Source organism: Clarias gariepinus, chromosome 5 (genome assembly GCF_024256425.1).
Source record: "Clarias gariepinus isolate MV-2021 ecotype Netherlands chromosome 5, CGAR_prim_01v2, whole genome shotgun sequence".
Lineage (NCBI taxonomy): Eukaryota > Metazoa > Chordata > Actinopteri > Siluriformes > Clariidae > Clarias > Clarias gariepinus.
This window is the reverse complement of record NC_071104.1, coordinates 14385355-14410876: the sequence shown is the minus strand read 5'-3', so window position 1 is coordinate 14410876 and position 25522 is coordinate 14385355. Positions and strand designations below refer to the sequence as shown.

The 25522-nt window shown below is 35.4% G+C and overlaps 1 protein-coding gene across 1 annotated transcript; it reads left to right on the top strand.

Annotated features, from left to right (window-relative positions):
- Positions 1-1251: 1251 nt before the first annotated feature.
- LOC128524325 (MORC family CW-type zinc finger protein 3-like) lies at positions 1252-25005 on the top strand. The gene is made up of 25 exons (XM_053496848.1): positions 1252-1377; positions 2444-2516; positions 3263-3395; positions 3470-3693; positions 6286-6439; positions 6732-6876; positions 8628-8765; positions 8883-9002; positions 10872-10969; positions 11065-11163; positions 11279-11407; positions 11565-11639; positions 12539-12587; positions 12801-12895; positions 12972-13308; positions 13472-13731; positions 13940-14118; positions 15349-15404; positions 18451-18512; positions 18607-18824; positions 19664-19920; positions 20041-20151; positions 20236-20380; positions 20622-20657; positions 24081-25005. Exons 1-24 carry the CDS (start codon positions 1339-1341, stop codon positions 20654-20656), a joined length of 3231 nt encoding a protein of 1076 aa, XP_053352823.1. The 5' UTR covers positions 1252-1338; the 3' UTR covers position 20657; positions 24081-25005.
- The last annotated feature ends 517 nt before the right edge of the window (positions 25006-25522 follow it).

Here is a 25522-nt window from a genome sequence, read left to right as displayed (position 1 = left end):
TACTTATATCTTGAGTGTCTTTTATGTTAGTTCGGTTACTATAACCGTTGAGCTAAAGTATCAATCACACGAATCTGAATTAATTACTCATTGAAAACTTTATTTCAAGCCATTATTAACTCCATCACAAAAATGTCCAGTTACTGAAATAGGTTTGCCAGGAGTAAACTGCATTAATGTTATTTACAACATAACAGTCCAAAATGTAACAAATATTTTTTTTGTTAATAAAGGCAGATTATAAAGTGCTCTACAATATTCTGCCTTGTTTTGCCATGGTCCCTCCTCTAGGGGCACTAAATAAATTTAGAAACCACCGAATCCTTGGACCCAACATGAGTCCCTCGGATTTGGATGTTTCACTCCGTATTGCGAGTCTGACGGCTCGCTGAACCCCTTCCGGTTTATACGAATCAGTACTCGCGATTTTGAGTCTTTAATGTTTCTGACCATGTAGGAAGTTTTCTAAACAACTTTGTCATCTCCCTCCCCCGCCCACAGTTACTAGCTAACAACCAAAAAACAACTGAATGGTGTAATATATAATCTGTATTTTTTTTTTTAGCAACAAGCTAACTTATGACTCAATTGATCCGCAAAATGAAAAGTAGGATTCAGAAATCATGACTCATATAAAGGATCAGGTTATTTAACTGGGATGAATCTGGATTCGCTTATCTCTAATAGACACTCGTTTGTCCAGAAAACCGCATACACGAACACTAATGAACGTTTTTTTTTCTTTTTTTTCTTGTAAATAAATTATATAACGAAATACACTGGAATATTGTGACTAAATGACTTTATTTTATTATTAAAATAAAAGAAAATATTATGTTAAATAATCACATGTTAAAGTAGCATTCTTCTCTGCCTAACTTTAAGGTGGTGGCGCCCTAACGCCCCTTATTGACAGGTGTTATGCTCTAAAGTGCCCCCCCCCTGCCACGGATTGCCCCCCTACATAATCTCTTTTAAGTATTACATAAGAACAAATTCATAGGTTTATGGTTCACAAGTTACACGAAACGAATTTGATTATAAAAAAAGCACTATAAAAAACATATTGTATAGGGGACAAATCTGTCTGTATACAATACAATATAATATATAGTAAAAGCGTGCAAGTCCCAGAAATTAAATATATAAAATAGTTTAGCTGAGTGATCACTGCCATCTACTGTGCAGAAACCCATACAGACTGGATGTTCTGGATGCCACAGAGGGTGGAGTTTCTCAAAAGTCAGTATTAAAGTGAATGCACTGTTCAGGTATTTTAAAACTACATAAGAGTCTCCTACTCCACTTTGGAACTGTAGACAGCAGTTTTAAATTAAGATGGCAGGAGTAACAAGTAGAGGAATACTTTTAAGCTCTGTAAGTACTTATGGGCTTCAACTAGGCTAAACTATAACCAACTATCTTAAATAAAATTTTAAAATAACATGTGAATAGGTTTCACAGGTCTAATTTTTTGGCTATAGTTTGTTTATTGATTACAATCTTCAGCACTTTGACATCAAGATAATATACTTGAGCTAATTAATGATAAATGAGCAGCTTTCATGAAGTGAAATTGTTTGGTACCTGTTTCATTTCCCTGAATTCTATTACTTTGTTTTAACTGTAAGATAACTTTCACTTTCATTTAATCATTACTGAGAGTGTGGTTGTTGTTCAGACAGGGTAGGCTTTTAATGTCTAGAAGCAGGATTTATACAATGTAATCTGCAGTGTAGCCCTACCCCAGATCATCTAGGGCTTCTTTGTACCTACAAACATCTGAGCCACAGATTTTTAATTTTTTTTATTTTAGTTGAGATGTGAAACAGATAACTGTCTGATCTTAGCTTTTTTTATGTACAATTTTTTTTTTATTGTTCTGAGGTAACGCTGCTTTCATTAACTGCAGAGATTTGCTTTTAAAAGTTTAGCTTTTTGTTTGAAATTAATGTTCTAAGTCTGAATTCCAACCGGCACAAAAAGAGTGTGCCAGGCGGTTTAAATTTATGAGATTAAAAATAAAGATGTTACAGTCAGCGTATGGTGCTTGGAAGTCTCTCTTCTGTCAATTAGAAGAACAGACATTAGCTCATCATGGACATACTGTGTAGTATGTTAGAAAATGAGAGACCACACATTTTTTTTGTGAATTTTTTTTAATGATGTTCTAGGATTCTAGAACTTGAATGTTTTTGACATCCAAAATGACATTTGCAACTACCTTCCTTACACCATCTCTCATATGATTAGAAAGTGGGTGAGATTGGTAGAAAAAAAATAACTTGCTTTTGAAATTATTGTGTCAGTCTTTTTTTTTTGCCAATTTAGTTTATATGTTCTTCTCAGAACATTGTATTGATTTATTGATTTAGATATTGAGTTACTGATTGCCCTTTCATGTATCACAGTACTTGTTTTTCATATTGTTTTCCCCCTAAAGCTTAGTCCACAATATCTGCACTCAAACTCCACTAGCCACACCTGGCCCTTTAGTGCTATAGCAGAACTGATCGGTAAGTCAATACTGCTTCTTATTTTTATTTGGCTTTCATGGCACTGTATACTGGAGAATTTTCCCTAAGAACAGTTAAAATCTTTTACATTCTAAACTTTACACAATAATTTAACTGCCTAAAAAAAAACTGTTCTAGATTAACCCTTATAAATCACACACACCTACACACAGACCCAGGCCAAAGAAGGAAATATATGAAAATGATGCCTTCTAATTACAGTTCAGCATTCAACACTATACTTTTTTTAAACTCACCAGCAAGTTAAGGCTCTGGGACTTCCTGTTTCTGTGTCAGGGGTCCAAGTTTCAGGCAAACCACAAGCATTATGGGCTGGCAGACTCACCCTTCTTCAATCTCAGCACCGCAGAGCGGTACCTTGGTGTTAAAATTATACAGGTCCTTTCCTGGTCTTGTTACAATAATGCAACGGTGAAGAAAACACCATTAGTGTCCTTACTGCTTTAGGTGTTTGAAGGACTTTAAACTATTATTTAAGATGCTAAGAAACTTCTATGTCTGGACCCTAGAGATCTTCCAGGATAAAACTATGCATCTGCCACTACCCTTGACCAGAATAAAGAGGTTACTACTGTGCATATTAAATGGATTCTTTTTTTTCTACAGGCTACCTGAGGTTTTTTTTTTTTTTTTTTTTAGCTGACTAAGAATGTAAACACTCCTAAAAAACATGAAACATTCAAATGTATGATCAGATTTTTCCCCCTGTATTTTCCTAATGACAGATAATGCTTATGACCCTGATGTCAGTGCAAAACAGTTCTGGATTAATAAAACAGTATTCAAAGAACAGGACTGCCTCATCTTTATGGATAATGGAAAAGGCATGGATTATGACAAGATGCACAAAATGCTCAGGTATGGGTGTGTTAATGCATTGAGGGTGCAATTTGATCATCCAAATCATCTCTCTCTCTCTCTCTCTCCCCCAGTTTTGGATTCAGTGATAAGCAAACAATAAGAGGCCATGTTCCAGTGGGTCTTTATGGTAATGGCTTTAAGTCAGGCTCAATGCGCTTGGGGAAGGATGCCATTGTGTTCTCCAAGAAAGCCAGCACCATGTGTGTCGGTCTCCTGTCACAGACTTACCTTGAGAAGATTGGAGCACAGAATATCATGGTGCCTATTGTCATGTTTACCAAGACAGGACAGACTGATATCCTTTACCTAGACACAAAGAGATTAACTTAATAGGAATGTTGATTAGAAATATAAAATATAAAAATATAAAATATAAGAAGATATAATAGAAAAAATTACTATATATATATATATATATATATATATATATATATATATACAGGTCCTTCTCAAAAAATTAGCATATTGTGATAAAGTTCATTATTTTCTGTAATGTACTGATAAACATTAGACTTTCATATATTTTAGATTCATTACACACAACTGAAGTAGTTCAAGCCTTTTAATTATTTTAATATTGATGATTTTGGCATACAGCTCATGAAAACCCAAAATTCCTATCTAAAAAAATTAGCATATCATGAAAAGGTTCTCTAAACGAGCTATTAACCTAATCATCTGAATCAACTAATTAACTCTAAACACCTGCAAAAGATTCCTGAGGCTTTTAAAAACTCCCAGCCTGGTTCATTACTCAAAACCGCAATCATGGGTAAGACTGCCGACCTGACTGCTGTCCAGAAGGCCATCTATGACACCCTCAAGCAAGAGGGTGAGACACAGAAAGAAATTTCTGAACGAATAGGCTGTTCCCAGAGTGCTGTATCAAGGCACCTCAATGGGAAGTCTGTGGGAAGGAAAAAGTGTGGCAGAAAACGCTGCACAACGAGAAGAGGTGACCGGACCCTGAGGAAGATTGTGGAGAAGGACCGATTCCAGACCTTGGGGGATCTGCGGAAGCAGTGGACTGAGTCTGGAGTAGAAACATCCAGAGCCACCGTGTACAGGTGTGTGCAGGAAATGGGCTACAGGTGCCGCATTCCCCAGGTCAAGCCACTTTTGAACCAGAAACAGCGGCAGAAGCACCTGACCTGGGCTACAGAGAAGCAGCACTGGACTGTTGCTCAGTGGTCCAAAGTACTTTTTTCGGATGAAAGCAAATTTTGCATGTCATTCGGAAATCAAGGTGCCAGAGTCTGGAGGAAGACTGGGGAGAGGGAAATGCCAAAATGCCTGAAGTCCAGTGTCAGGTACCCACAGTCAGTGATGGTCTGGGGTGCCATGTCAGCTGCTGGTGTTGGTCCACTGTGTTTTATCAAGGGCAGGGTCAATGCAGCTAGCTATCAGGAGATTTTGGGGCACTTCATGCTTTCATCTGCTGAAAAGCTTTATGGAGATGAAGATTTCATTTTTCAGCACGACCTGGCACCTGCTCACAGTGCCAAAACCACTGGTAAATGGTTTACTGACCATGGTATTACTGTGCTCAATTGGCCTGCCAACTCTCCTGAAATGAACCCCATAGATAATCTGTGAGATATTGTGCAGAGAAAGTTGAGAGACGCAAGACCCAACACCCTGGATGAGCTTAAGGCCGCTATCGAAGCATCCTGACCTTAATCATCCTCCATAACACCTCAGCAGTGCCACAGGCTGATTGCCTCCATGCCACGCCGCATTGAAGCAGTCATTTCTGCAAAAGGATTCCCGACCAAGTATTGAGTGCATAACTGAACATAATTATTTGAAGGTTGACTTTTTTTGTATTAAAAACACTTTTCTTTTATTGGTCGGATGAAATATGCTAATTTTTTGAGATAGGAATTTCGGGTTTTTATGAGCTGTATGCCAAAATCATCAATATTAAAACAATTAAAAGGCTTGAACTACTTCAGTTGTGTGTAATGAATCTGAAATATATGAAAGTCTAATGTTTATCAGTACATTACAGAAAATAATGAACTTTATCACAATATGCTAATTTTTTGAGAAGGACCTGTATATATATATATATATATATATATATATATATATATATATATATATATATATATATACTGTAAATGTTATAGAAATTAGCAAGTGACCCCAAACTTTTAAACAGTTGTATATAATTAGGTTATTATGTAACAACAAAAAGAAACAACAGTTGGTTGTTATTTTAAGAAACAGAGGTCTGTAATAGTTCTTGCAAGAACAGTATTGTCAAGTGCATTTGCAAAATCCGTCAAGCACCATAATGAAACTGGCTCTCATGAAGGCCATCCCAGGAGGGCGAGACCAAAACCTACCTCTGCTGCAGACGAGAAGTTCATTTAGAGTTATCAGCCTGAAAAATGACCAATTAACAGCACCTCAGATTAGAGGTGTTATGATGTTTTTACAGAGCATAAGTAGCAGACACATCTCACCATTAACTGTTCAAAGGAGATTAATGCATTTTTTGGATGCTTTCAGCATTCCTTTACAATGTAAAAAGAAGAAATAAAAATGAGGAATGATCATGGAGTTAGAAACCCAAACTTTTGAACGGTAGTGTATATATATACAGTATATATATATATATATATATATATATATATATATATATATATATATATATATATATAATACAAGCCTTAGCTAACCACCACTTACACATAGTTCTCTAGTTTATTCATATATTTATGTATATTAAGTAAATACTATGAATAATTTAGTTTATATACTTAAACTGATAGGAATATGCGTTATGGAATAAGGTCTGAAGCTGTGTATAATAAATGTGCTGTGTCTGCCAGTGAGAAGAGAGCTAGATATATGTTTGGTCCTTAAGTTCAGTGTTTACTCAGTGCTGCACCGGAGCATGCAGAAAGTCTTTATGATATCCTGACACACTCTCTTTTTAACACCAAGGAAGAACTGATTTCAGAGTTTAGTGTCATTGATAGGTTTTGCACCAGCCCAAGTGGAACCCGCATCATCATCTGGAACCTACAGAGGTGAGCATGCAGAGTTTGATTACAGTTTTATATGGGAGCTCGGTTTAGATTAATGGTGTGATGGAATATGGTTCGACATTTTAATATTAGGGAAGTATCATATACAGTAGTTAATACTGTAAATGTTATGTTATTATGTAATAGCATTATGATTAATAATATAAACACGAAATGCCACTGGACATTTTTTAGACAGGGTAACTTACCTAACTAAATGGCTCAACAAGAGCAATATTGTAAACATTGAAATGTAAAAAATGATAAAATTCTACCTTTAACTGTTTTACTTCAGAACACCTTCAGGAGAATTGGAATATAACTTCAGGGACCCCAACGACATCCAGCTCCCTGTTGATGTGTACAAGGGCTCCAGGGAGAAGTTCAGGCGGCAGGCATGGGGTGGCATGTCAGTGCCTGAGAGTGAATATTCACTGCGAGTGAGAATTTACCCTACAAATATTATATGAATATTGAATTGTTGGAGCACTGGTGGAGTCACTGAGGTTTTCATTTTAGAAAACAAAGTTTCATTACAAATACAATAACCCGATTGCATGAGTGCATACCCTTTTAGAAATGAGCATTTTACAGTGCTCAGAATGAACCAATCCTATTTAAACTCGTAAAATAAAAAAAATTATTATCATACAATGTAGTCAATTAAGTAATTCCGACTAAATTTGAGATAACATTTTTTTGGTTTAATTTGACTTAAGGTGCATAATAAGTCATTACCTGTATGTACAGACAGCTTACGAGACATATATGGGTTATGAAATTGCATTGATCAGGAGAAGGGTATAAAACAATTTTTTAAACATTAGCTGTATCATAAAACACTGTCATCAATAAGAAAATGGGTCACAGCAGTTACATTAGTAATAACCATATGTAAATCCAAATGAGATGCAAAATGATTCAGATAGGCTACAGATAAATCCACAAAAACATGACCTTTCATACAGGAAAATGTGGAAAACACAGATCAAAGGTAGAGTTTTGGGCATAATTTTAAAGGACATTTTTAAACAAGACAATTTTGACCTTAATCATCCTTTGGGAGTGTTTCTCTTCAACTGGAATTGAAGGTGTATCTAAGGTAATAATTGAGCTATCAAACAAAGAAGCTATATTGGTAGCTATATCAGATTGCTTAGGATAAAAGTAGTAGTAGTAGTAGTAGTAGTAGTAGTAGTTTTTTAAGTAAAAAAAAATAAAAAACTTGTTCCTCCAGCTGAACTTAAACTAGATAAATTGTGAAGTAGTCCAATTAGTCTGTGTTGGTTTTCCTTAGCCAAATGTTAAAAATGATTTTTTTTTCAGGCCATATTTTTGATTGCCATGATTTTTTACCCAAACTGTTTTCCAATTTGATAAAAAAAATGAGTTAGCTAGGACCCAGGAGCAAAGTGGTTTGACACAGGTACCAAACAGATCCTCATAACTTAGAATGCCTAGACACAGTAAAAAGTTTTATATAAATTCTGGTGGGGATGCATGCCAAATTGATGGTTATATGACCTGCCTACACTCAAAGTAAAAAAAACAATACATTTGTAAAAACCATGAGTTAGATTCCCTAGAAAAGTTCCCCAATCCCTCCACTGTTCTAACCCACATTAATTTCCAAAGTTTTTTACAGCTCCAAGTCAACAAGGGGACATTTTGCAATGAACCAGTCAAACTCCAAGCCTAATGTCTATCAAAAACCTGTGGAATTATTTAAAGAGGGCAACGCCTCCACATTTTGTTAGATTAGAAACATTTTTGCAATGAACAGGGGAAATAGTTGCAAAATAAAGTTGGTAGACTCTTATCCAAAATGACTGATTGCTGCTTTACAAGTAGAAAGTGTTTTAACAATGTATTAATACAGCGTGTGCAAAATTAGGTTACTGGTTATGGTCACACTTATTTTTATAAAACTTAGTTTTTTTTTATATTAAATTAAAGGTGAAAATGGGAAGGTATAAGTAGACTTTCCAAATATATTTTACACAACGATATACAGTACAGTAGTGAGACATGCACGCATGATTCAATATGCAGCTACGGAACAATATCTGAATCAAATTAAATTAAGGTTTGGCAACAGCTCTTCCTGAAATCCTTAGGTGCAGTTTAACTAAGGAGTCAAGATTAAATTACCACTGATATAGACTGTTTGTTTATTTGTCTCTTTATTTAGGCATACTGTAGTATCCTGTACCTGAAGCCACGAATGCAGATTATACTTCAAGGACTGAAGGTGGAAACTCAGTATGTTGAAAAAACTCTAGCAAAAGTCTTTACTGACACATACAAACCTGTTTGTCTTACTTCCATTGTATCCTTTCGCAAAAATGGCAGAACAGGATGTAAAAATATAGCTATTGATGCATAAGAGCTATGTTTTTAAATGATTCAAATATTTTCTTTTAAGATCCTTAAGCCTTTGTTTTAGAAAAAAGCAATAACGATCACATTTGGCTACAACACAAAGAGTAAAGAGCACTACGGATTGATGATGTACCACAAAAATCGCCTCATTAAAGCCTATGAGCGTGTTGCCTGTCAGCGTGGGGTAAGAATCATCCAATTTATTTTATGTTTAATTTCTGTTTTTTTTTCCAGTCCTCTCTGTACAGAAACAAAGAAGGGAATAAGATTTTTTCATTTATTTACAATTGGAACAAAACAAAAGGTTATAGAACATTTTAAAACAAAGAAAATAAATGTTAAATTTAGAAGATTCAATACTCAAATTCCCTTTTTTCAAATTTTCATGTCCCCTTTTTAAAATGCAAACAAACATAAGCATTTATGGCTGAGGGCTCGATTACCTCCTTGGGTCTGTGTGAGTGAGAGTTTGCACATTCTCTCTGTGCTTGCTGGGTTTCTTCCCACAGTCCAAAAACAAGCAGAGTAGGCTAATTGGCATTTCCAAATTTCCACTTTCCTGACCCTGTGTAGGATAAGCAGGAGAGAGTAAGTTTTATTTTCTGCAACTGTTAATGCAGAGTTACATTATATAAGATAAATGTCAAAAACAGAAAAAAAATATTTTGTTGCATAGTAGTATTTTAGTAAGGTAATAATCCTGAACTGAATTGCAAAAATTATATGCATTCAGTCAACTGGACCTAAAGCTTTGCACACATCTTGTGGTACCATTTGACCTCATATCACATATTCTTTCTTTTGACAAGCTATTTATCTGCTACAATGAAAATACATATTCTGCTACCCTCGCTAAGCAGAAAGTGCCCCAATGCACAAACTGCTATCCATTTCGCCCAAATGAGAATGGGCTGCCTGTTGAGTCTGGTTCCTCTCAAGGTTTCTTCTTATTACCATCTCAGGGAGTCTTTCCTTGCCACTGTCGTCCTTGACTTGCTCATCAGGGTCTTATCATTGTGATTCATACACATTCACATCTTATACAAACTTAAATAGTTCTTTTGATTGTGTAAAGCTGCTTTTACAACAATGTCAATTGGTAAAAGTGCTATACAAATAAAATTTCATTGAATTAAACATACTAGAAGTAAGAAGCTTTTGTGGTGGTGTTTTTCACTTATAAGCCTTTTTCATTCAATGGATTTGAAACGTTACTGGCTTAATCAATCCACAAAAATATGTCTTTCTGTCATTCAGACATATCTTACATTTATGTAAATGTTTCTCATGGCTTCATGCAGACATGTGCATTACCATGGGGGACAAAGTAAGAAAATGCATGCAATATTTGCCATTCTCATGAGATTCTACAGTACATCAAATCACATATAACATAACCCAGGTTTGCCAGATCAAATTCACAACATTCATCCAGGTAATAATGAAACCTGAACAGTTTCTTTAAAAAAAGAAAATTAACCAAATCTGGAAAAAAACTTGTTGAAGCATTCTGAAAGGCCAATCTAATGCAATATCTTCTTTAATGAAATAAGTGCATTCAGGCATAAAGCCAATCACATAAAATGCCCTGAGATTTATGGGAAAATGTTTATGTCCAAAAAAAGGCTATAACAGACTTAACTTGGGCCCACCCAGGTATCTTAATAGCTGGCTACCCAATTTTTATTATTACATGGTAAATATACAGGTGTGCTTCAGTCAAATTAGGTCTTTTGATTCACCAAGCAGAAGGTGGTTCATTGGTGATTATTGGTAAATATCAGGACACAGTTATAATAGTAATTCAGTTACTTGTCACTTGTAACTTAAAGCACAGTGAAAATATTTTTTCGCAATTCCCAGTTACCACTACCCTGGAGTAAAACCTACCTTTATTTCTCTTTAAAATGACCTGCAATAACGCCCATTTTTCTGCAATTTTCATCATGCAAGAGATTACATAATCCGATTCTGTACATGGGTAAGATTATAAAATAAATAATCCAAAAATGTGTTTTGTTCATAGTTTTTATAGTGTTTGTTCTCTTACTAGGGAAACAACAGGGGAGAAGGAATTATTGGGGTGATAGTGTGTAACCACCTCACACCAATTCACAACAAGCAGGACTTTGAGAAAAATGAAGAATACTGGTATGTTTAAGTAACATCAACTTTTAGTATTAAATAGTACAGTATACAGTCTGCATTATTTACATTCAGTCCCAAACCATTTTGTGTCTGTGCAGGAGAACCATGTCTAGTGTAGGAAAAAAGCTTGAGGAATATTGGAAGCAAGTCCATTTTATACATGACACAAAATGCAATGGACGTTTGGAGGATACCGTGTAAGTTTAAAAGTGCCCCCTTCATTCTCTCTCTCTCTCTCTCTCTCTCCCACACACAAATTAACATAGGAGTATATTGACCTACACATTCATACATGATTTTTTGGACTTACAGGGAACAACCAGATCAACAGTGGGTTCAGTGTGATGCCTGTCTAAAGTGGCGAAAACTTCCAGATGGCGTTGATCCTAAAAAGCTTCCTAAAAGGTGGCTCTGCCTCATGAACCCTGACCCAAAATACAGGTGTGTTTGTTCCTCTTTCTGTTTGTGCGTGTGCATGCCTGTGTATGTTTATGTTTGTGTGTTATTTTTTTTTTGTGTGTGTGTGTGTGTGTGTGTGTGTGTGCGTGCGTGTGTGTGTGTGTGCGCGTGCATTGATATGAAAGCTTGTTTCTCTCAGGAGTTGTACAGATGAAGAAGAACCTGAGGATTCTAATGATGGACAACACAGATACCAGAAAACCTATAAACAGCAGTGAGCAATAAATCTTGTCATTTTCAATCAATATTTACTTTAACATAATTTTTTTTTGTGTTATACAGCAAGGTCCAAACATTTTGCATGCTGACAAAGTTACTGTGATTATAGCTGAATATTACAATATGTTAGAGGTGAATTTAGGTAATGATTATATGTCTTAAGTAAGTGTTGACTGTCTTAGCCAGGTATATATACCAATACAATTTTTGCAGTTGATTTCAAATGTGGCATCTGAATTTTGAATCTGCTGCTTTTATATCTCGCTATGAAATCCAAAGAGCTATGACAGCCAGAGATGTAAGCCATCATTAGCCTGAAAAATAAAAACAAACCTATCAAAGCATATTTACAGAAATAAAAGAAAAATTAGAAAAATGCAAGGAAAAATGTGTAAATAAGTATAAATTTGTCCTTGATAAGCCAGGCAGGGGTGACGTGCAAGGAAAAACTCTGGAAGATGACTGGAAGAAACATATTAGGCACATGCAAGACAAACAACAGCATATAATTGTTTTTGCAATTGTTTATTTAACAGAAATGACCAAAAAAGATCAAACATGGGCAATACTAAGTACCTCCATGATTCAATAGGTTCCCCATTTGCCAGTAATAACTTGAAGTAATTGTTTCCTGTGTGATCAGTCTTTCACATCATTACAGACTATCACATGGTTAATTAAAAATTCTATATGCTGTGGTGGATTGCTTATATTAATATTAATAATAATAATAATAATAATAATAATAACAACAATAACAATAATAATAATTATAATAATAATAATTATTATTATTATTTTTATTATTATAACAATCACTGTTTAAATATGTCAGAAAATTGGACAATTTGGACCAGACAGCATATAAAATCTTGTGTTTGGTCTTACAAACAGTGAGCAAGCCCAGAAGTTCCAGCAGAGACAGCAGGAAAAGAGACAGCAGGTAAGGTGAATGCTTTCCAAGTCAGTTCCCAGTGGTCAGTTGATTAATATTGTAATGAACGTAGTAATATTAAATACAGTTAAATATTAAAGTGACTGTCATTGTGTAAACAGAATGTGGAATGTGAGAGAAAGGGATGTTAGAAATGTACTTTGACACTTTTTATGCAGAAACATAAGCAGACAGTGTTTTCCTTCATTTTTTTTCTCTCAGCAAAGCACACTTTCATCCATTCAAACTACATTCCACCATTCTGGTAATACCTCAGCGAACACTCTTCACTCCTCTGTCTTAACTGTCCCTAAAAGGTACTATCATCACTCCATCATTACAATGGCATTGTGTTAAGAACACCTGAATGAGTTTATTTCACTTTTAATTCAGGAAGAAGAAAGCCTTGGACTTGGGTTGTGAAAACCCAGAGAAAAAGAAAGCCAGAAGAAAAGGGTTTGATGAAAGCATCCCAGATTTATCTACTTGTTTACCTCTTATGTTCAACGATGATAGTGATGCTAGTGAGTTGGAAAGTAACAATATTAAAACAGCACTGACAGATGAGGGTGTTGAGGTGATTAAGAGCATGGAGAAGAAGGAGGAGAGCAATCAAATGCCTCAGACCAGCTCTGAGGACCAGCAGGACTACAAAATGCTGTACTTGCAGGTCATACAGGCAATAAAGCATAATAAGCTTATAGAGCTCAAAAAAGATTTAAACAAAGAGGTGAGTGTCTAAATTGTCTATTTTTGGGTTGGGAAAAGTTTAGGGTAAACATTTATGAATGCTAGAGAATAAATAAATAATGGAATAAATTGCATTAATAATTATGTAATAAGCATGTCATATTACTGTAATTCCCATATTGTCTTTTACCTTATTCACAAAGGGAGTGGACACAAAGATGAACAGTCTAGAATATGAGAAGTGCAGGTTGTCAACCTGCCATGAGAGCCTGCAAAAAGATCTAGAAAAAATAAATACAAAAAGTAAAAACATGGAGCTCAGTGCAAAAGATTGTGCAGCACCTTCAACACAAGTCTCCAAACCAGGAGGTGAAAGATACTTACAACTTCAAATATGTGAAGATGAGACACAGGACAAATCAGGGAGTGAGAAAGGACACACAGAGATAAAAATGCCATCACAGTAAGAGCTCTACTACTGAAATCTAGTTTGAGTCACAAAAATCAGACATGATCAGTTTAATATGTAATATGATAGTTTGTAAAGTTTATAAAATACTGTAAATAACATACTATACATTATAAAAGTTATAGTCATGACATGCTTTGCAACTTGATAACATAAATGTAGTGTCACCTATGATTTTATTTTATTTTTTTTTACTTTTTAGCCTCAGGTTAATAGAATTAAGGCAAAGAGTGGATCATCTCTTGGTCAACTTCATTCCAGCTGTAGACCGTAAGCAGGTCACTGATGACCTTTTCAACCAGTTTATAGATGTGATCTCCCCTGAAGTGGAAGTGATGTTGACAAAAGAAACAGAAATTCAAGAGGCACATTTACCATCAGGTTGGTAAATTGAATAACCTCTTAATAAGCTGATATATTACTGTTTTGAACCTTTTAATTGAAGATATGGAAAGTCTGGTATGTTCTACTGCATTTAAGTACAAAAAACATTCAAATGTAAAGTTAAAGCAACGATTTCCACATTGGGAAATTTTTTATATTTCCCAATTATTCCTTATTAGCAATATTTACTTTTGATTAATTTTTGTGTGTTCGTTTTGTTGACACCATCTTGTCTGACTTGTTTTTTGGGGTCCCATCAGATCTCATTTCACAATTATTCTTTATTTTCCTGTGAAAATATTTATTACATTTTCTATTGATTATTGAAACACTAAGCTTGCATATTTTAGATATTTTATATTTATAGTCCAGTAATTTTTTTTCTCACACTCCATTCAAGCACTTTTAGCTTTGATTACAGCACACAATATGGTGATCTGGTGATATGTGTAAAAATTATTCCTCATGCTCCCAGAATCACTCTTAACATTGCCTCTGAAGGCTTGTAAATGGCATATACCGTTTACAGTATGCTTGCTTGCAAATTGAAGCCTTCTCCTGATTAGCCTCACTAACAAGTCTCTTAAGACTACACAAATGTTTAGTCCCAATCCTGTGAGTTTAGTTTCAATCATTGTGTGCATATGGAAATGCTCTTACTTTCACTATTAAACATACAGTATTTATGGGTTTTAATGTTGATTTTTCACCATGCAACTTCAACAAGTGTTTATGTAATCTTCATTCATGATTCTTCTTGTTGATGATTCTGATGTTGATGGTTTAGCACTATCATTCCAGGTTTTTGATAATGTGTCTTAACCTAGGTCCAATAATTTTAAATCCCTTTAGTTGCTTTCTTAGCTTGACGCAGCACAATAATCTTAAATTTTTTGAATAGTGACCTTTTTTTGGTCAGGCAATGTATAATGTAAAACAAAATTAGAAGTTATGTTTGAAGTCTACATAAAAATTTTGTGTCAACTACAATTAATTACAAAATAATTATGCTTAAACAATTTATGCCATTTGTTGGTCACCTTTATTGCATGACAGCTACCAGCCAGGAAGGGTATAGGCTATTACATTTTTAAACTGAGGAAACCAGAGGAAACCCACATATACACAGGAAGAAGATAGAAGATGACAAAAACACATAGTGTAACCCAAGCTCATGATAAAATATGTTTCTGTGTTTTGTTTTTCTTTGTATGTCGATTTTTATAGAAAGTAAAGAAGACGACAACTTCTCAATATCTACTCAACCCTCTTACACCAGACATGTAAGAAATGTTCACAATGACAGTGAGGACACATAATATCCCATAATTAAAGTTAATAGTGTCAGCATAAAGTTTTTAAATATTGATACTTGTTATTTTGATTCATAACCTATATTTTCTGATATTTTATGTACAGTTGAAGCCAGAATATTATGTATACAGAGGATAAGGATATTTACATTTGGCAGACGCTTTTATCCAGAGTGACTTACATTTTTTTTTTTTTTATATATCTCATTACACATCTGAGCAGTTGATGGTTAAGGGCCCTGCTCAAGGGCCCAACAGTGGCAACTTGGTGGTTGTGGGGTTTGAACCTGGGATCTTCCGAACCACAGTCCAATGCCTTAACCACTGAGCTACCCCTGGCCCCCTTGAGATATTCAATCTCAGTTTTTCATACAGTGCAGTACATGTCACAATGATTTTATTAGGGTATCTGTTTTTTTACTTCTAAGATCAAATTAATACATTGGACACAGGTCAATTTTTATTTACTATTGCAAAATTTAGTTGTTGTTTTTTTATGTTTATACACCCCAAGCTGTAAGAAATTAATTGGTGGCATCTGGGACTCTTAAAGGAACTTCCCTTAACATTTTCTTTTTGAAACCATGGACAATCATAGCAAAAAGAAGTCCAGTTCCTCCATAGTTGCAATTTTCAAACAAATGAAAGGACCATGACACCAAGGTCAAGGGTTCTGTTATTGCCTTGGGTCTTTGTGAGTGGAGATTGCATGTTCTCCCTGTGCTTGGCAGGTTTCCTTCAACAGTGCAAAGACATGCAGATTAGTGATGCGCGGGTCGGGTATTTTTCCAACCCGCGGGTCCCACTTTCATAAAATTATTGGGCCCGCCCCAGCCCGCACCGCACCACTGTTTCTATTTTTACAACCCGCCCCGCACCCGGGACCATTAAATAGACATACTAGGCATTGTAATTCAAATAAAAACAGCCTGTTTTTCAGCCTGAAAGTGCTTGGAAACATCGCCCTGTAAACTGGCAACGAACGATAAATCAGGTCATATTAATAACAAGATAATGATACACATTTTAAACATTTACAAAGCAGTGTTTGTAATCTAGACTATAGGGCAGGCCTACAGTTTACAGCCTGCGCTAAATAACCAGACTTTTTTTTTTTCATTTATCACACGGAAATGTTTATTTAGCGTTTTTACGTTCGCTATGCAAAAAAAGAATGCTAAAACATTTTATATTTAGCAGCCTGACCTTTTTTTCTTTAATGATGTAAAGTCCCGACCTCAATTTCTCCGGCACCTCGTCTTCCATCTTCACTTTTATTTCTTTGTTTTTGTTGTGACTGGCAGCGGTAGCTGCTTAGCGCTTTTGTGACTTGTCACGTCACGTAACCTTATCAAAGAACTTAATAAAATATGAAAATAGATATTCCCAAATATTTAATATAGGCTATAGGGAATTGCACGCAACATACATGGATTTTTTATTTAATTTTGTTTTTAATGACCCGCCCCAACCCGAGGGTCCACGGGTTACCAGACGACCCGCCCATCACTAATGCAGATTAGGCTAACCAACAAAATTCCACGTTTGTGTGTGTGATTGTGTGCCGTGCCATTGATTGTCTCTGCATCCAGGGTGTAACCCACTTACTGCCCTAAGTTCCTGGGATAAGCTTCTCAAAACGCTGTACAGGATAAGCAGTATAGAGAACGAGTAAGAGGTTGAGTAAATGTAGCACAAAAATCAATGCAAATAATAACACATAACAACATGTACCGTTAACAAATTAATAGCAATTATACTGTATACCAGTAAACTGGTAGTAGGATGACCAAAGGATAGCCTATTCATTCTGATCCCACAGAAAGGTGTAAAATAGTCATTTGCTTACCATAAAAGAAAAAAACACCAGAACACTCACAACACGCAGGCCGCCACGTAAAGGGCACAGCAGGCAAAGTGCCCAAGGCTGCCGACCCGGCATCTAAACTTTCCGATTCTGATTGAGCAGCCATGGGAAGAGGTGGGTAACCTGTTTCCCCAGGTTAGAAGTCAAGTTTTTAAGTCCTGATATGTCTGGCTGTTTTGACACTGTATTATAAAGCAGTTTTTTTGCACTGGGTGTAAGCAAATCATTCTTTGTATACTTTGGGGCCAATGATGTTCATCCTCTTCTGTTGTAGCATTGTAAACACAACACATTTTACAGTGTGTGGTCATGTGACCACAGTAAATGTGGTTATTGTTATTGTGGTTGATTGGTGAAACACAGTCATTTGGTAGATCCACTGGCTGCATTTCTCTGGCAAAAATGAAGAATATCTAATGTATAGAGTAAATTGTTAGAAAAGTAATGAGTCGTGTGTAGCCAAATAGAGAGGAGTAAGAGTAGCGTTTCTTCTTCGCAAATCTATTTAAGAGAAAGTAGAATGTATGGTGCAAAAAGTTACTTAAATTAATGTAACAGAGTAAATTTTACTCATTACTACCCACCTCTTGCCATTGGATGCACTGGGCAAACAAGTTAGACCAATGGCGACACCACCCCACAACCCTCAGCATCCAAAGAATCCAAGAATGTTTTAATGTCATGACCGATCAGTGTACAGTATATGCTAATATACAAATCATAGGTTGAAGTTTGACTGACACTTGTAGGTGATCACCAGAGTATTAAAGCATGTTCTGGTCACACAAGAATTACTGTTTGGCAGTAAAAAATAACACTGTATATGAAATAATATAGGTAAGACTTTTAAAACAAATAATACAATAATTTTTAAGAAACATGGAGTGGGCCATATCATGTTGTGAGGTGTTTTCTGGAAATTATAGTAATACAATAATTGACTTAACATATGAAATGTTTAGTTTAAATGTATTTAGCCTACATTAATAATGTACATTTGGTCTCTACTGTACTATAATTGAGTCCTCACATATTCAGGCCCACTGACTGCAACAAATAATTTTTTATTTGTGTTCTTTAACCTTCTGCAATATTCTTGTAAATAGATGCTGCAATGCAGATTTCTTGTGTGTTTCTTCTCTTTAATAGCACTCAGCAGATGTATTCATTCCAGAACCAGTTAAACAGAGTGCCAACAGCGGTGCATATAGGTATCACATGTGCTTATTTTTTGCTGTTCGTTACAAAAAAAAATCGCGCCAGATTTTCTTGTGGTCACTGTCCTTTATGTCTTTTGTGTGACAGGTTTCTGTGCTCTCATACTGGGCAGTTTCACTGTAAATTAACCAACCTTATATTTGAGATGAAAGGTAGTGGAGAAGTGACCTATACAGTAGTGCCTTGGGATAAGAGTCAGCTGCAGGTCATGGGCCAGTTCCAGCCTGCAGGACCCCTGTACAACATCAAGTGCTCTAAAGATTCAATTCTTCATCTGCACATCCCACACTGCGAGATAGCTACTGGTAAGGTTTAGGTTAATGTTTTATGATTATAATAAGCCTAAGGCATACGCTTACACAGACCTCTAAAAAAGATCTGTGGCATTTGACATCAAAATGTCAGTAAGTGATACTTTAAATCTTGTCAGCTATAAGAATCTTGTCAGTAAATCTAATTACAGTATACAGTATACAGTACCAAGTCAAACCAGGACATTTGCAAAATAAAAGAACACAGCTGTGGGAGTAAAAATTACTTTTATTTCTCTATATAATCCCCTGCTACATTCATGTACTTATCCCAGCATTTCACTAGCGCTTGAATACTATTATGGCAAAAAGTTTTTTTTAATTACACTGTAGCCATGATCAGATTGCCTGCTTTACATCTGAAATGTTGGCCTCCCAGGAATCTTCATGTAGTGGCCCAAACATGTGGAAATGTTTTGGAGGGAGGTCAGGACTATAGGGGGGATTTGTCAAGTTCTTGCAAGTGGTGTTAATGTTAATGATTGTGTGTACACTACAGACAGATATGTCAATTCCATAAGTTATCCATCACTTTTTAAGGATCAGGCATTCTCCTCTCTAAATGGTTAGGCAATGACTTTAGTAGTCTATGAGCCTTCCCGACCAGGATTATCATTCACGAGCGTATGGGATTCTTTAAAACATTTGCACTATTCGAATGTTTTTCCGTGGCCAACAGTCTAATCACCATACCGTGCTTAACATCTTCTGTAAATGCCAACTGGTTTTATGCCTTTATTCACAAGAAATTTCATCACATGTCCTGGTTTGGCTTGAACGCCTCTCGTAATTGTGAAAAGTACCACTACTAAGCACTACTGCATATATTCCAGATAACAACCAGATTGAACTGGCTGTGGCACATTTTGGTGAGGATAATGTGGAGATCCTTCAGCCACTGAAAATAAAAAACACACATGTGATCTTAAAATTTCAAGGACTCTCCATATTTGGCTTGTTAAAAAAATGGATGTTTGTTGAAAGACCCATCAGTGCCCAAGTCCTTCTTTTCTACAAAGAAATAATTGAAAACCAACGAATGAGAACGCTGCACATTCACTTGTTGCCAGGAAATGTGCCAGTTGAAGAGGTAATCTACTAATCTATATTAATCAGTTTATTTAAAATAGCATTTTAATTACTGTACTATCAATTATGGAATTTTTTACCTTATTATAATTTTTCAAATATTCTTCACTTGACCATGAAGGTGCAGAAACAACATCAGGGAAGCACATATCTTCAGTGCAGCTCCATAGGTCCACTGACCCCTGGTAAAAAATACAAACCACTCTGTGAGCCTCATGTATTCCAGCCAAAGGTAAACCACAGTTTCATGTGGAAAGTAGATTTATGAAATATTAAAATAGTGTATTTAATTATTCTTGTTGTTTTTGTTTTTTAGGTTGAGGCATTTGGCTGTGACTTTGGCCCCTACTATTACTCCACATTTAAGGTGATCCTTAATACAGAGGTTGAAGACCTCACATTGGGGCTTTTGGATGAAACTGGCCAGGTGGTGTGGGAGCCTCGTCAGGTCTCTCTTATAGGTAGCCAAGAGTTAATTTTTGTATTCCTATTTTACAGAAACTATTGGTGTAACTTTAAGCCTATCATAGCAAACCCAGAACTCCAAGCATTTATAGTTCACACTTACATACACCACTGATTTATAAGTTTTGAAATGCTCACATACTGTACATAAGTTTAAGGTTAGTTCTGTATAATATTAGTTGGGGCCAAAATATAGTTTCATAGCACTGAATCTTGGTTTCTGTCTTATTGCCTTAGCTGATAAGGAAGCAATTCCATCTGAAACAGATTAAGGTAAGCCTTTCTAACTGGAATAAAATGTAAATAATAATAATAATAATAATAATAATAATAATAATGTCCCTGCATCTTTTTGTGTATTCTATATTTTTTAAACTCTTATAAATATTATAACAAACTTTTTAAATATTGTGTAAAATATGGTTACAAATAAAAACCATTTCCAGTGCATGATACTGGCATTTAAATAAAACATTTTGATTTGAAATTCTTTTGAGTCCAGCGGTGCACACTGATATAATTTAAGGTTTATCTACAGTGGTGTGAAAAACTATTTGCCCCCTTCCTAATTTCTTATTCTTTTGCATGTTTGTCACACAAAATGTTTCTTATCATTAAACACATTTAACTATTAGTCAAAGATAACACAAGTAAACACAAAATGCATTTTTTAAATCATGGTTTTTATTATTTAGGGAGAAAAAAAATTCAAACCCACATGGCCCTGTGTGAAAAAGTAATTGCCCCCTGAACCTAATAACTGGTTGGGCCACCCTTAGCAGCAATAACTGCAATCAAGCGTTTGCGATAACTTGCAACAAGTCTTTTACAGCGCTTTGGAGGAATTTTGGCCCACTTATCTTTGCAGAATTGTTGTAATTCAGCTTTATTTGAGGGTTTTCCAGCATTAACCGCCTTTTTAAGGTCATGCCACAACATCTCAATAGGATTCAGGTCAGGACTTTGACTAGGCCACTCCAAAGTCTTCATTTTGTTTTTCTTCAGCCATTCAGAGGTGGATTTGCTGGTGTGTTTCAGCTGGAGTTGACGAACAGATGGCCGGACATTCTCCTTCAGGATTTTTTGGTAGACAGTAGAATTCATGGTTCCATCTATCACAGCAAGCCTTCCAGGTCCTGAAGCAACAAAACAACCCCAGACCATCACACTACCACCACCATATTTTACTGTTGGTATGATGTTCTTTTTCTGAAATGCTGTGTTACTTTTACGCCAGATGTAACGGGACACGCACCTTCCAAAAGGTTCAACTTTTGTCTCGTCGGTCCACAAGGTATTTTCCCAAAAGTCTTGGCAATCATTGAGATGTTTTTTAGCTAAATTGAGACGAGCCTTAATGTTCTTTTTGCTTAAAAATGGTTTGCGCCTTGGAAATCTGCCTTGCAGGCCGTTTTTGCCCAGTCTCTTTCTTATGGTGGAGTCGTGAACACTGACCTTAATTGAGGCAAGTGAGGTCTGCAGTTCTTTAGATGTTGTCCTGGGGTCTTTTGTGGCCTCTCGGATGAGTTATCTCTGCGCTCTTGGGGTAATTTTGGTCGGCCGGCCACTCCTGGGAAGGTTCACCACTGTTCCATGTTTTTGCCATTTGTGGATAATGGCTCTCACTGTGGTTCGCTGGAGTCCCAAAGCTTTAGAAATGGCTTTATAACCTTTACCAGACTAATAGATCTCAATTACTTTTGTTCTCATTTGTTCCTGAATTTCTTTGGATCTTGGCATGATGTCTAGCTTTTGAGGTGCTTTTGGTCTACTTCTCTGTGTCAGGTAGCTCCTATTTAAGTGATTTCTTGATTGAAACAGGTGTGGCAGTAATCAGGCCTGGGGGTGATTACAGAAATTGCACTCAGGTGTGATAAACCACAGATAGGTTATTTTTTAACAAGGGGGGCAATCACTTTTTCACATAGGGCCATGTAGATTTGGAGTTTTTTTTTCTCCCTTAATAACGTAAACCTTCATTTAAAAACTGCATTTTGTGTTCAATTATGTTATCTTTGACTAATAGTTAACGGTTTTTAATGAGAAACATTTAAGTGTGACAAACATGCAAAAGAATAAGAAATCAGGAAGGGGGCAAATAGTTTTTCACACCACTGTATATTTTAGGTCCTGGATTTGTGTATAAACACACAGACAAAATCCTACAGAGTTTCATCAGTAACAGAAAGAACAGATACTAAACTAAATTCAACTGGATACAAATTTCTCAACTCAGAAGGAAGAAAAGTAAAAACAGAAATATATAATGTATATTTAATATACTGTATATATAAGTTCTTAAGAAGAACTCTCAAAGGAGATTTTAACACACAATAAAATCTAAGTAAAGATTAATAGAAGCACATAATTTCATAGATTAACTTTTATAGATTGGAACATTTGTTTAAATAATTTAAACAAATATTTTGTTAACACAAAAGTGAAATTAGACAATTGCATGCTATTATATTTTATAAAGTTTTATTTTATTTAAGTAAACTATCAAAGCATTTTAAAAACTTTCTTTAACTTGATGCTCTGTATTTTGTGATTTTTGTGCCCTGTAAGCTATTATACTGTACAATAATGTACTGTATCTAACAAACTGTATGTCTCTATCTTTGTAGGACGTAAATAAAATATCTTCAGGAAATTACTAATTTAAATTGTTATAAATTTCAGGTTTCTTGCTATTTGTTGATAATTATGTCATATTTAACTCTACTGTTCTATAATTTAACTCTATCATTTAACATTTTTTCAACAAAAATGGTACAAAAATATTCATATTCAATTCTTTTATTAAATAATTAATGTTCTCAGACATTTTAATTACATTACTTTTATGAATCATGTTATTACCTTAAACAGACTTTAGCCCTTATATAATTAAATAATTAATTTAACTGCATTACTGATAAAGCAGATGCACAGCAACTTCTCAAAGCCTTTGCTAAATTTCAAATAATAACTAGTATTTGCTAAACTGCTTGTGTAATGAATAAATAAGCCCCTTACTGCCTTACTCATTCCCGGGGCAACAAATATTTATTAATTATTCATATTGTAAACACTGAATACTGTGGGATACAATTTTGGGACTTGAGTTCTCCACGACCCCTCTGTGTGCCAAAAAGCTGTTTCACATTAATTTTAAGACAAAAAGACATACCAAAACAGCAAGCTCTACATATCCCAACTAGTGCAGTTGAATATCAAAAATCATTCACTTTGTATAACAGCACTAAATGTGCAAGGCATCAATGTGTTGTTCCAGTATTAATAAAAAGCATACCTACTTTTGGAAAGATTTTTCTTCCTTTTTTTTGCCAGCTTAAAATTGTTGGTTAGACTTTTAGCCTTTGCCATTTAATGTATGTTGGATTCTAGGATTCCAGTGCTGCATAGAGTGCATATAAAAAAAGAAAATTGCTATGCGGTATATGCTGATACTTAGTCCTGGTGTAAAGAGTTTAAGTCCTGGGTTGAGTCTATCTATCTGTCTATCTATCTGTCTATCTATCTGTCTGTCTGTCTATCTATCTATCTATCTATCTATCTATCTATCTATCTATCTATCTATCTGTCTATCTGTCTATCTGTCTATCTATCTATCTATTTATCTACCTATCTATCTATCTATCTATTGATCTGATTTGTCTGTCTGTGTCTGTCTTTTTGTCTGTCTTCCTTTAGGCAGTACTATGTGCTGATATTAGCAGACAAGAAACATGTCTAATTTCTACTAATACAGCATCAGCAAAAGCATGAGCACCTTTCTGTTTCAACCAAGATCATGGACCAGTCAAAAATAGCTGTGTGATGGGATTTTAATGTCTAGTCATTTATCATCTGATGATAAAGATGATTGATGATAGATGAAGATGAATGATTGATCATGATAAAGAAGATAATGTGGAATTGTTCATTTTGTTAACAAATGTGTACATTTGTTGCTATTAATTTTTGAAGTTGCGTCGTTGGATAGGTAAGTCGCTCAGTCTGTCCTCTGCACCTCGATTAGCTTACCGGGAGCGTTAGTACCTTAAGAAGATCCACATTTAACCTGTGGAAAACTTAAACTTTGTGTATTGTCTATTTGCTGATTATTGGAAAAAGACAATTAATGTTTGCCTGACCTATTGTATGTAATTTATACTTGCTTGGAGAGGCACAAGCCTAAGCAAAGTATTGCATCTGAGTTTTCCTTCAGAGCTTCCTGTCTGTAACCGCTAGATCTTACTGCAAGGTGATTGCCCTACCCATTTCCTGCACTCACGTGAGAAGCATGATTTATAAAAATGCAGGTAGCATGCTATGCAGATAGCAGCCCCTTTTTTTAAACTTTAAACTGTAAGTTTTCAATGAGGTAGTTTTTTTTTCTCACTAAAATGCTCTGTACTGGTGAATATGCAATGTAGATTGAGCATTATAATTTTATAGGATGCGTGATTTATGATGACATTCACCAGGTACTATTAAAGTTATTTGAATGTCTAAATATTTTATTGTGTAACAGGTATTATATCCAAGTGAAACTTTAATGTACAAGTGGCTGTTTTCTCTATGATTTTTTATATTCGGTTTAAAATTTGTGTATGAATAAATGCTCTCAAAAATATGCTCTCATATAAATGCAAAAAATGTCTGATTATGCCCTGGGCAGTGTCTTATCTACTAAAAACATTTAGGATACCGCGATAATGAAGTATCTCGGTACACTCTCTATGAAACTGTGCCTTCTTCACTTTTTCAGTTATGTTAGTTGTCCATGTGCAATCCTCATTATATATGTTCCCAAAAACTTAGCTAAAGACCCTTTGATTTTCTCACTGATCTTCTTCTTTGTCTTTCGGCTGTTCCCTTTCAGGGGTCGCCACAGCGAATCATCTGCCTCCATCTAACCCTATCCTCTGCATCCTCTTCTCTCACACCAACTAACTTCATGTCCTCTCTCACTGCATCCATAAATCTCCTCTTTGGTCTTCCTCTAGACCTCCTGCCTGGCAGTTTTAACCTCAGCATCCTTCTACCGATATATTCACAATCTCTCCTCTGAACATGCCCAAACCACCTCAATCTGGCCTCTCTGACTTTATCTCCAAAACATCTAACGTGGGTTGTCCCTCTGATAAACT